This window comes from Manis pentadactyla, chromosome 4 (assembly GCF_030020395.1).
Source record: "Manis pentadactyla isolate mManPen7 chromosome 4, mManPen7.hap1, whole genome shotgun sequence".
Lineage (NCBI taxonomy): Eukaryota > Metazoa > Chordata > Mammalia > Pholidota > Manidae > Manis > Manis pentadactyla.
The window spans coordinates 73,840,868-73,852,712 of NC_080022.1; the positions used below are offsets into that span (position 1 = coordinate 73,840,868).

Below are 11,845 nucleotides of genomic sequence, written 5' to 3' on the forward strand. Positions count from 1 at the left end.
TATTGAACAGAGTATGTAAAATGCGTTTTTGTATTTTAAACTACTGTAATTATTGAGGCCCTGGGCTGAATAAGAGCTTTCCTTAGATAGCAAGAGAATGCATTCATTTGTTTCCATTGTCCTATCTGTAGGTAAATGAAAAGTGTGAGACTATTTCAGTCATTGGTAATTTAGTATATAAATCATAGTTTTTCTTTATATCCTAAATAATAAGCAAGACTATTTCATTTATTAGGCATTTGTTTTACTACTGAAGTCATCTACTTGTAGTAAAACATATTTAACTCTGGTAATTGTAAATTCATTATATATCAAGTTTATTGTGCCCCCCACCCCCATGGCTGTATCATTCACATTCAGTGTCCATTTATCCTTGCTTTATTTTAATTGCCTAAAATTCTAGAATTTTAGCACTAAATGAGACAATCATTTTGTCCAAACCTTTCATTTTACCGATAGAGAACTAGAACTAAGAGGGGTTAAATATTCCCAATTTTGGAAAACTGTTAATACTACAAATTTATAGAATTAGTGTAAAATTCAAAAAAACTGACAGTATGGATACATTAAAGAAGGCTTACTTTCACAGTATATAAAACTGTACTGATTTAGTTTCTACTGTATTTAATCTGTTAATGTGATTCTGGAAAAGGAGAGTATTCCATTTGAATTAAAATACATTTTTCTATACTAAGTTGTAGAAAATGTTAAAGTCCAACTTTCATGCTATATATTTCTCTCAATTTTTAATGCTGGCTAGATTTGGGCAGAGGAAGTGACAAAAGTAAGTAAATTATTAAACCACAGAATTATGAAACAATTGTGATTACATAAACATTTATTGGTCAACAACCATGGAGCTAGTCATAGTCTGTGTTACATATCTTATAAAAACGGAAAATTATTATGGAAAGCTCAGGTCTGTTTGGCTAGTAATAACTCCACAGAGCACCGGGACAGTGATGCAGAAATGTGTCTTGCACAGGCTCTGATAAATACTAAATACCTGTGATATTAAGTGGTAATCTTCACAGTGCTTTGCCAAAAGACAGTTTAAATACTTGGCTTATTTATATGTTAATTATGTAAAATAGTTAACATCCTGCCCTTTCAGAGAATTGAATATATCATGTCACACAAGTGAATTTTCTGTGTAACTGAAGCTTGGTTCTCTTCAGCACCAGAGCTAACTTTTCTGCCATTTTAGTTGAAAATATTTGTAAGAAAGTATTTTACTGCTGCATTAAGTGCAGGATAATATATATTTAATTTTAGTTACAGTTAGGGTCATTATTATGATTATCCATTATTGTACTGTGTAAAATGGAATCTGTTGTTTGTTTTTGAAGTATGTTGTCTCCTCCCTAAGGGTGAGGCTGTCACTTTTAGAAGCTGTAGATGAGCAGGGAAATCAAATAACTAAGCATAGATTTAAGGAGTAAAATTATGACTTGAGTGCAGATTTGTCTCAAATGCTATTTGAGGTCTACAGAAGTATTTTTAATTTACTTCCCATGTTCAGACCTACCAAAATCTAACTTCAGATGAGGACAATGATGGGGAATGAGGGCAGGTTGTACTTGTGGCCCCTGACTATTCATAGCTTTACAAACTTTATTTTCTAACTCTGTAGGATTGCTGACTATACAATCTATTTCATGCATAGGACAAATGAAGCTATTGATTCTATGACTTGGAAATCCATTGGGAAATTCATGACTCATGCTGTCATTCCCCTTTGTAGAATCCATTCATTAACTTATTTATGGTTCCACCCTGGCCTTTGATTTCTTTCTAAACTTCTAGTATGAAAAAGGGGCAGAGTAACATAGAAGAGTGTAGGTTGAACAGGAAAAGTAGGGTCTCTTCCACTTTGGTTAACATACAACTACACCAAAAAAAACTGTTTCTGCAGTCCTTTAAGTTTGGGAAATCTTGATATAATGGGAAAAAATGCTTGAAACAAATTTTATGTATGTATATAGGAAAATATATATATCAAAATGAACTTGGGGTTTTTTTCCTTCTATGTCTTCTGTCAGTTTTATAATTTAAAAGTATATAATTTTAAATAATCATATTCCTGGAATATTTTAAGATTTACACCCATAGAAAAAGTAGATAGCACTGAACAAGATTGTCACAGCAAATGCCTCAAAAGCATGCCCAAAATTTCTACATATAGTCACCTGATCCTGATGTCACAGACCAAAATCTTACCCTTTTTCTCAACTTACAGCCTGAAAGCACTCTTCTTGCTTCCTTACTCAAGTTATGCTGTCCTATACTCCAGTTAGTCCAGTAACAGTAATTCTAAGCAGATGTTTTCCTTAAAATTCTAGGCCTCTGTTAATCACAAAATTAAGTCAGGGAATGAGACATTCTGGAGGACAGAATAAAATCCTTTTAATTCATTGTTTTTCTTTAACCCCTTTAAAATGAGTATTTTCTTCCTATGTAAATTGGTATGCTGAACCTAATTTCAGTTTCCTCAGCCTCTCAGACTCATTATTGTGACCAATTATATGTGTCAGAAGTAGAGAAGGTTTGGGACATTTGACAATTCGCATCCACCCCAGACATACACTGAAACCTGTTCAGATGAGATTCATTTCCTCCTGTCATTTATCTTTTCTAAATGTAAGATCTACATTGTACAGGAGAATGAGTTCCCAGGCTTTTTAACATGGTGCCTTTCTTCACAAATAATTAAATTTTCCTCAAACATAGAAGACTGATCCTTTGTAGTGAGATCATTTTATATTTTTTTATTCAGTATATTTCCTCTTCAGATTCCAAATTCCTGGTCACTTTTAATCTACTACCTAGCTTACTTGCTTACAGCTCGTTACAGAAGAATTTTCTGCCATTTCTACTAGGGCTGTTAAATCAAATTGTACTTTCATAGTCAAAAACCTATATGGGACTATCCTCATTTACTTCTGAAGCTCATTTATTTTATTTTTGCTATGGTTACTTACTTTAATCAAAACCTGTTTGTATTCAACCAAACAGAACAGTAAATGGTACAAATGTAACACTGAAGTGATTGGTTTTCCTTAACACATTCCTTAGGAGGAACAGGATTCTTTTCTTCTCCTGGGACTTTTTTCTGCTTCATAGTACCTTCCAGATGAAGCTTATTCAGCCCTGTTATCAAAGCACCATGTGTTCTGATTTCAGTCAAGTACATTTAATTTTAACTCTTGACTTACTGAGTAATTGAAGCTTGTTTCCATAAACTCAGTTAGTCGTCATTTCTTAGTCACTTCTGCCAGCAGGTCTGTTGCCTTGGGATGGGCGTAATTATATTAACTGATTATCTATTTTGCTGCTACTACTTTGTTGACAGGTTCACTAGGTTAACTATTGCCACCAAAATGTGAAAGAGAGGGAAAATGGGGTATGAAAGGAAAAAGTTCAGACCTTGTTTTTATACGTAAGACAGTCTTAGAAGTATTGTTATTATTTGGAGAGGAGAAAGCTGTTTATCCTGAAGAATAGTAGAAAATACCATTATAGTGACAGAATCACCATTGATGATTCCCAGCAGGGTAAGGTGACTATTTTGAGTGAGCTGTGATATTCTGTTTTCCTCCTCTCTTAACTACCAACCAGCTCTTGCTAAAGGTTTGAGATGTTTTTGCTATTATTTACTATTTTAGGTCGCTGAGTTTTTAGTGAACTATTTTGTCCCAGCACCAAGCCCGTACCAGAGAGTTGATGCTTGTAGTTGTATGCTATCGTGCACACCCCGGTCAGGCTCCGCGTCAGTGACTTCACCTTGACAGCCTGAAGAGCTACAGTAGAAGTATTGATACCATGAAAATCAATATATTAGAGCTTTATTTTATTTCCTGAAGAGCCAGTTTACCAGCACACTACAATCAATTGAAGGTCACCCATAACTTGAAGATAAACCCTAGCATATGTTATAGATAATATTCCTGTTTAATGCATATTTTATGGAGTTTGGAAGGAAAACCAAAAAGAAAGACATTAATGTAGGACAAAGAATCCTTTTTCCTAGAAAACAAGAACTGTATTCCTAGAAACAAGTGTGTATTTGGTAACTAAATGTAAGAGGTTTTAATCCTGTAGCTTCACTCTGAAGTTTTTTCATTTGAGATTGAAGGCCATCTTAACTACAGTGTTACAATTGAATTTCTTGAAATTTTATACATGTAAACTGATAATCTTTAAGTCTTGTAAAATGTTAAAATTAGCAAAATTGGTACTAGAAAATATATGATAACATATTGACTGTCCTGTACTTTTTCTAGGCTTTCATGTATATGTCATTAAGCTTTGACATGAATAGATTCTTTTAAGTCAAGTACTGGTGAGCAGTCAGTTCTGTCTAGATTGAGTAATACTAGAAAATCTAAGGTCTGGAAACCAAGGACCACTTTAGATAGAAAGCAAAATCAGGGAATTGACAGGTTATCACTTGGGGTTTGTTTACAGGATCTTTTAGCTGTCTAAACAAATGTATATAAAATGGACTTAGTCCTCTAATGAGATTCTAAAACTATGCTCTAATTTAAGTCTGAACAGGAATTAAGAATAACTCAAAGTGAATTTGATCGTCAAGCAGAGATTACCAGACTTCTGCTAGAGGGAATCAGCAGTACACATGTGAGTGTTCATTCCTTGGAAATTCATTGGAACAGAAGACTGATAGTTCTATGGCAATTGGGGGAGGAAGAACTCAACTTCCTTTTCAGTCATTTATTAAGGAATTCTGAATTGTGGCACCTTCCAAGATTTATAAAGAAATATTTAAAATTTTTGTATTTAAGAGAACTCATTACGTAGTTCTCCTCCAGTCATCAAATCCAGTTCTTAGTTTTTGTTTGCTAACAGATTGTTACCACACTGGTGACTGAGGTCAATCTTAATGAGCCTTATAATGAATTGCTAGATACTGATGATTACAGTGTTGTGCTGTCTCCCCTTCACATTTACCACTCTAACTAGAGGACTCAGAAGTGATTGTAACTTTCCTTTACAGGCCCATCACCTCCGCTGCCTGAATGACTTTGTAGAAGCCCAGATGACTTACTATGCACAATGTTACCAGTACATGTTAGACCTTCAGAAACAACTGGGAAGGTGGTAATATCCTTTTAACATGTTAAACTCCTGATAGGAGAAGAAATTCAGATTTTTGCATATGAACTAATAATAGAGGTGAAGATTAGAAGATTTTATTAGCTTGCTTAAAATAGATTTTTTTTAAGGAAAGTAATTATCAAATGTCTGAAGTAACGAAAACATTTTGAGCTTTTCTGGCACCGAAGAATGTTAACAGGGATGAGAAGATACCAAGTTGTAATGTTAATGGCTGTAATAGCAGTGTCGGTATAAGTGGTAACTGAATGACAGCAGTCACGTAACAAGGGCTCCGGCTGTCCCGGGCAGTCTTCTGGTACCTCATGTGTAATAATGTTAGAGTCCACATGCTAGTGAGGTAGATTCTTTTATTATGCACATTTTTCAAATGAGGAAACGAAAGCACTAGTCACAAGATTAATAAATGTATTTGTTAAATTATTGGAAGGTTTCATATTTCAAGCTGCAGTGGCAGCTACTCTACAGTTTTTTTAAACATATCAATGAAAGTTCTTGGTGCAAATGACTTCTTTTTTTTTCAGTTGGTTGGGAGTTGTTTTCCCTTTACTATTAATTCCCCAAAATTGACGTAGGTAGACCTCAGTAGTTAACGGCTGATTATGCTAGTAAATTTGAAAGTAAATTCCATGGTTAGAGACTTTAAAAGCCATGTGTGTGTGTATGTGTATGTACACCTACATATGGGTGGGGGGAAGAACTTATTACCATTTTTATCATCAGAAGTGTATATATTTAAGAATTGCTGAGAAACTGAGTAAAAATGAAATTATTTTTTAAAAAGGAACTGAGTTCATTGAGGAAGAGATGCTAGGAAGTATGTTCTTAACGTTAGAGTGAAACCTGAATTAGGAACTTATTATTTTTATCATTAGAACCTTTTTATCCATCAGAGAAACATTTCCTTTTAATTTTTAAAAATGCACAATTCTAGACATGAAAGATTACAATGTAATCAAAATAGATCAAACCCCTGCCTTCATGGAACCTACATTCTATTTCATAGAGGGGAATAGAAAACCAATATGTATGTGACAAACATAATATATTAGAAGGTGGTAAATGCTATGGAGAGAAATACAGCAGGGAAGTATTTTGGTTGAGGGTAGAGGTTTGCAGTAGTCAGGGAAAACAAACTTGAAAGACATAAGGAAGCAATGCATGGGGCATCTGAGAGGAAATACTTCTGGACGATAGTACAGCAAGAGTAGAGACCCTGCAGCAAGAACCTAGCTGTTCCGTTCCAGCGGCTGCAGGGAGGGCTTAGTTAGAGCTGAATTGGGGAATGGAGCTGGAGCACACAGGGTTTTGGAAGCCAATTTTGGCTTTGGTCTTTACTCAAGATGAGGAATCTTTGGAGGATTTTGATCTTAAAAGTGACGTGATTTGATTTTAGCCTTCAACAAGATCATTCTTGTTCTTTTGAAGACAGGTGTTAAAGGGCATGGGTGGAACCTAACAGACCTGTTTGGAACCTACTGCACATATAATTTAGTCAAGAATCCAGTGAAGAGATGGTGGTGGCTTCAATCAGGGTGCCTGATAGATGTGGTAAAAGAGGTCAAACCCTGGGTGTATTTTAAAATGGAGCCAGCATGATTTAATGACAGACTTCATGTATGTGAGGCTTAGAGGAGCCAAGAATTACTGCAAGTATTTGGCCTGAGCAACTGAAAGTATGGAGCTGTGGTTAATTAAAATGGGGAGTGCCCCAGGAGGAGCAACATGGCGTGGGGAAGGAGGGTACATCCTGTATATCAGAAGCCCAGCTTCAGACATAAGTTTGAGAAGTCCATTACATATCTAAAGTGGGTGTATCCAGTTTTAGATGTACAAGTCTGGAGTTTGGGGGCAGTGAATTAGAGATGTAAGTTAGAGTCATCAACACATCAATGATATTTAAGTCTGTGAGACTAGGTGGTATCAGCAAGGCAATAAGTATAGGTGGAGAAAAGCAGAGGGCTGAGGGCTGAGCCCTGAAGTATTCCCACACAGAGCTGAGGACAGCTAGGGAGGATAGTAAGGAATGAATAGTGAGGTGAGAGTGAACCAAGTGTGTGACCCGGAAGTCAAGTCGAGATGTAGGAAAGTGGAGGACTGTGACCCACTGTGATCACTTAGATAAGTCAAGTGAAATGAGGACTGCTAATAGACCACTGGATTTAGAACACTGAAGTCATTGCTGACCTTGACAAGAGTAGTTTTGCTGGAACAGTAAGGGCAAAAGCTTGTTTGCAGTAAGGGCTAGCAGATTTTTGCTTGTTTTTTAAGATAGGAGAAATGATAGAGTAAATGTAGAGATATGATAATGTGGGGAGAAAAGGGAAGAATTGCTAGTGTGATATCCTTGAGAGGAAAAAGAAGATGAGATTTTATGCACAGGTAGAGAAGTTAGCTTTATTAGGAGCATCAACAGCATCTTTAGTAAGAGGAGAAATGGCCAGAGCATGGATTCCTGATTGTTCTTTTTCCTCTCAGTTAAAAAGGAAGTAACACGTGAGCTGAATGGAAAGGCTAGGAGAGAATTGCTGGAATTTTGAGGATGAGTGAAAGAGTATGAAATAATCATCAGGAGAATGGAAAGTGAGTGAACTAGAGAAATGTAGTGTGATTGCCAGGCAGCATTGTGGACTTATGTGAGGTTCCCACTCATAAATTTAATGTAAGACCAGACAACATGGTTTTGCATTTTTCTATTCTCACAGTAGGTACATGGATACTGAATAGCCAAAAGGGAGATTTTTACCAAGTCAGTATGATGAAGTGAGGGGCATAAGAGATGAAGAAACACACAAGGGGGTGATTATAATAACTAACCATGGACATGAGGGCATGTTGGTAGGATCAAATGGTAGGTCTATAGTAAGACTATAGATCCAAGATAGGTTTGTTGTAGCAGAAGTGCTAGGGGGGAAAAAAAGGTGATGGTTGGAGAATAGGATGTTGGCAGTTTTGATTACTGGAGAGTTATAGTTTTTAGAATTGATAAGGTCTAGATGGGAGGCAGTGGGAACAGGTGGCTGAACTAGGTTCAGGCACAGAATCATTAGAAGAGAGGAGTTCATGGATCTGAGAGGCCACAGTGCTGGAAGAATTGTCTGTATGAATATTAAAATCACCAAATTAAGTTATAGTGTCAGTGAGCCAGGAGCTAAAATCTAGAAATGAAGGAAAAGGAATGAGGCATCTGTAGATGATTGCAACAAGAGATGGTGGATAATATATAGTCAAATAATAGAAATCCATACGTTAGGTAGGATTGGTTAGGGAGAAGAATATTAATAGTAATAAGGAACATGCAGTTCCTGCTTCCTCCAACTCTACACCATCCACCTGAAGGATAAAAGGAGTGTGGGAGATAAGCACAGGCATAAGGAGTAAAGGGAAGGATTAGAGGTTAAGATTAAAGGGAATTTTGCTTCTGGCTGACTCTTAACTTCCAAGAGAAGGAAATTATATTTTATGGAGGCATGAATTTAACCTACCCTACTAAATGAGGCCTTTTATATTTAATGGATTTATTAAAATTAAAATAATGAATTTTCATGGGGAATTTTCAGCCTTAGAAATGGTTGAATTAGAATGATTATAAGCCTTCCATTTTATGTTGTTTTCCATTTAGTACAGTCGGAAAAACAGTAGCCTTATAATAAATTGAAAATTCTAATTATCTTTATAAGCACATTAATCATAGGGATTTCACTGACTTGTAATAAAAACCTTTGTTTTTTTTCCCCTAAAAAATAGAAGACAAACAAACTTGTGAAATTTTCCCTAGTTTCCCATTATCTTAATGTCTTAATCGTAATTATCAGTATTTTTTTGATAATATTATAATAAAATACTATAATTATCATGGTATTTGAACGGCCATCTCTATACTTGTCTCTGTGTCCATAAAGGAATGGTACCATTTCGTCTTGAGTCTTCAGCTTGTGGCAGCAATGGTGGACATGTAGATACTCAATTTGTCGTTTGAATGAATAGGAAAATGTGATTGGATCAATCCTTTTAAAAGAGTTCAATTACTGAAATATTTCTGAAGAGTTGAGAAACCTTGTAGTATCTAATATTTAGTTTTTCACTGACAGTTTAGTTTAACAATTTATAAAAGGAGGAAAAGATTAATAAAACATACTAATAGAAGTTTTTTGGAAGTCCTTTAAGGATAAACTCATTTTTCATTTTTTCTGGTATAGCCATTGTGTTTTTTTTAAAAAAACTCAAATTTATAATTGTAAGGACAGTTTTGAAATTTAACTTTCAAGGATTTATATTTGAAAACCACCTGAATTTCCTCTAGTGTAATTGGCTCAAGAGATATAAGCTAGATAGTACACTCTCATTAAAATATTAATATCTATAAATTTTTATCTATAGTGGGGGTTAGTAAGAAGTAAACACTGCCACCAAGTGGTGGTATTCAGGAGCTTTATTCCTTTGGAAAGAGATAATTGGCCATTTTATTTTCAACAGTTTTCCATCCAATTATCACTGTAACAACAATCAGACATCGGTGGCACCTACATCATCTGCTGCTTCATCAAATGTGATTGGTTCTTCTGCTTTGACTCCAACAAGTGGCCTCGTAATCACCTCTTCCTCCAACCTCATTGACCTTAAGGAGTGCAGTGGCAGCAGGAAGGCCAGGGTTCTGTATGATTATGATGCTGCAAATAGTAGTGAATTATCACTTCTGGCAGATGAGGTAAGGAATGGGGGTATGAGAAGAAAATCATGACTTAACATACCTTCTAGTATTATATAACAAAATGCAAATTCCTCATTACTTATTTAGAAATAGTTTACCATGAATGCTTTCATAGATTTCAGGTGGTTGTATTACATTTTATAAAATTTTAACTTATGTTTAACAAAATGGAACATCACAGAAATATTTAAAGCTTTTAACTAAATAACTGAAAGATTTCTAAAACTGCTTCTAATAAAGTCCTTAATCTTTCAGCAAAATTGATAACAATATTTAAATGCCCTTTGATAGTGAGTAGTTTAAATACAAAGCTGATTAATTTTCTGTTTATTTTTTAACAGTTAATAACTGGAAATATTTTATTTTGTAGGTGATCACTGTGTTCAGTGTCATTGGAATGGATTCAGACTGGCTAATGGGGGAAAGAGGAAATCAGAAGGGTAGGGTGCCAATTACCTACTTAGAACTGCTCAATTAACTAGGTGGACTATGGAAAGATTACCCATCATGACACTGTATTTATATACAAGTAACTCAAAATAAAGCAGGTTTAAGTGTCTTCCATGTTAATGTCTTAAGAGACCGAAAAGAAAACACCAGCCATCAGAAACCAGTCTTTCTGCCAATAAAATTGCATGGTAAATATTTCATTATGGAATTTATGTTAGAGTTTTCTTGCTGAGAATGTTTTCTTACAAAATTCTCTTTCTACTGAGGTTTCACTAACAAGCAGCTTCTACTTTTGAGCCCCAACTTAAAGCAGAACTGTTTTCTACTGAATTTTTCATTAACAGCAAGCTTTTCTTTTATGAAAATAAATTTATTGTGAATTGATATCAGTGACTCATTTATTAGGTATAACTAATAGCCAAAGAATAAAATTCAAATTTGTTTTAAACTGTTGGTTTAAAAAGACCTCTAGGATATAGACCTCTTTTGTAAAGAATATGTTTCTGAATGTTTCCATAAACAAAGGCAATTATTCCATGTTTACCTTGTTTTCCAACATAAATTTAATGATTTCAATGGGTTATTTGTTGGGGCTGGTGCTGGGGGGTGGAGGGGGGCGGTGTTTTATTAAACACTACTGAATGGTTTCTTTTAAATTTAAGAACAACTAGTTCTTGAAAAGCATTACCAGTTTCTCTTGTATATTTGCAGTTAAGGTTCTAAAATGTCTGAAACAATTTCAATTCACTAAGCAAAGCTTTTAAGATTGTTCAGTTGGCACAATTTAATGCATAATCATAATTGCATCCATTAATAACATAATGCTGCTGTAAAGAGAATTTGTTATTGAAAAACAAATCCTTATAAAAATATGAATTAGTGCAACTACATTTATCATAAATTGTATACAAACAATATACCTTTGGTTACTCTTAGTCTACTAAAAAAATGATCAAAATATATTAATGAACTTAGGTTGTCTTGATCAGGATCTCGAGTTATGGAATACACACTAATGAAATGATTAGTGTTACACTTGAAGTCAGAAAATTGCTGTGAATCAGCAGATTGTTTCCATGTTAGAACTTCTGCTCTCGTTCTTTCATTCATCAGAGAGTTGTTGAGGGTCAGGCACTATGCTAATCAGCTGGGGACACTACCCTGAACCAGATGCGCACAGTCCATCCCCCTGAAGACCTTAGAGGCCAGTGGAGGATACCGAAAAAGAAATAAACAACTATCATAAAACAGAAGCAGTGTCATGATAAAATACAGGGTGCTGTATTTGGGAGTTTTGAGAGTCACTTAATTCAGATCTGGGAGTGGGAGATGGTTAGGAAAGGGAAGTATTCCAGGTAGAGGGGAAAAGATGTGCCAGGTCTGGAACCAAGAGAGTGTAACGCATTCTGACAACTGTAAAAGTAGCTCAGTCTGGCTTATGCACGATGTGCAAAAGTGTTTTCATTTCTTCAGAGAATGTTACAAAAAATGATATTTTTTGGTACTTTAAAAACTGGTGAATAACACAAAGGATGTTTTAAAATGGTGTTT

The 11,845-nt window shown here is 35.1% G+C and overlaps 1 protein-coding gene across 5 annotated transcripts in view; it reads left to right on the forward strand.

The window, feature by feature from the left end:
* The window catches only part of SH3GLB1 (SH3 domain containing GRB2 like, endophilin B1), a 31,995-nt gene extending 21,317 nt beyond the window's left edge, over window positions 1–10,678 (forward strand). For 3 of the 5 annotated variants that reach the window (XM_057500392.1, XM_057500394.1, XM_036890150.2), the window contains 4 exons: window positions 4,549–4,638; window positions 5,015–5,118; window positions 9,610–9,841; window positions 10,215–10,678. In XM_057500392.1, coding sequence (XP_057356375.1) covers window positions 4,549–4,638; window positions 5,015–5,118; window positions 9,610–9,841; window positions 10,215–10,322 — 534 coding nt within the window. In that variant the 3' untranslated portion in view covers window positions 10,323–10,678. The remainder of the gene's footprint in view (window positions 1–4,548; window positions 4,639–5,014; window positions 5,119–9,609; window positions 9,842–10,214) is intronic. The other 2 variants (XM_057500393.1, XM_036890151.2) reach the window with 1 other exon arrangement.
* Window positions 10,679–11,845: the final 1,167 nt, after the last annotated feature.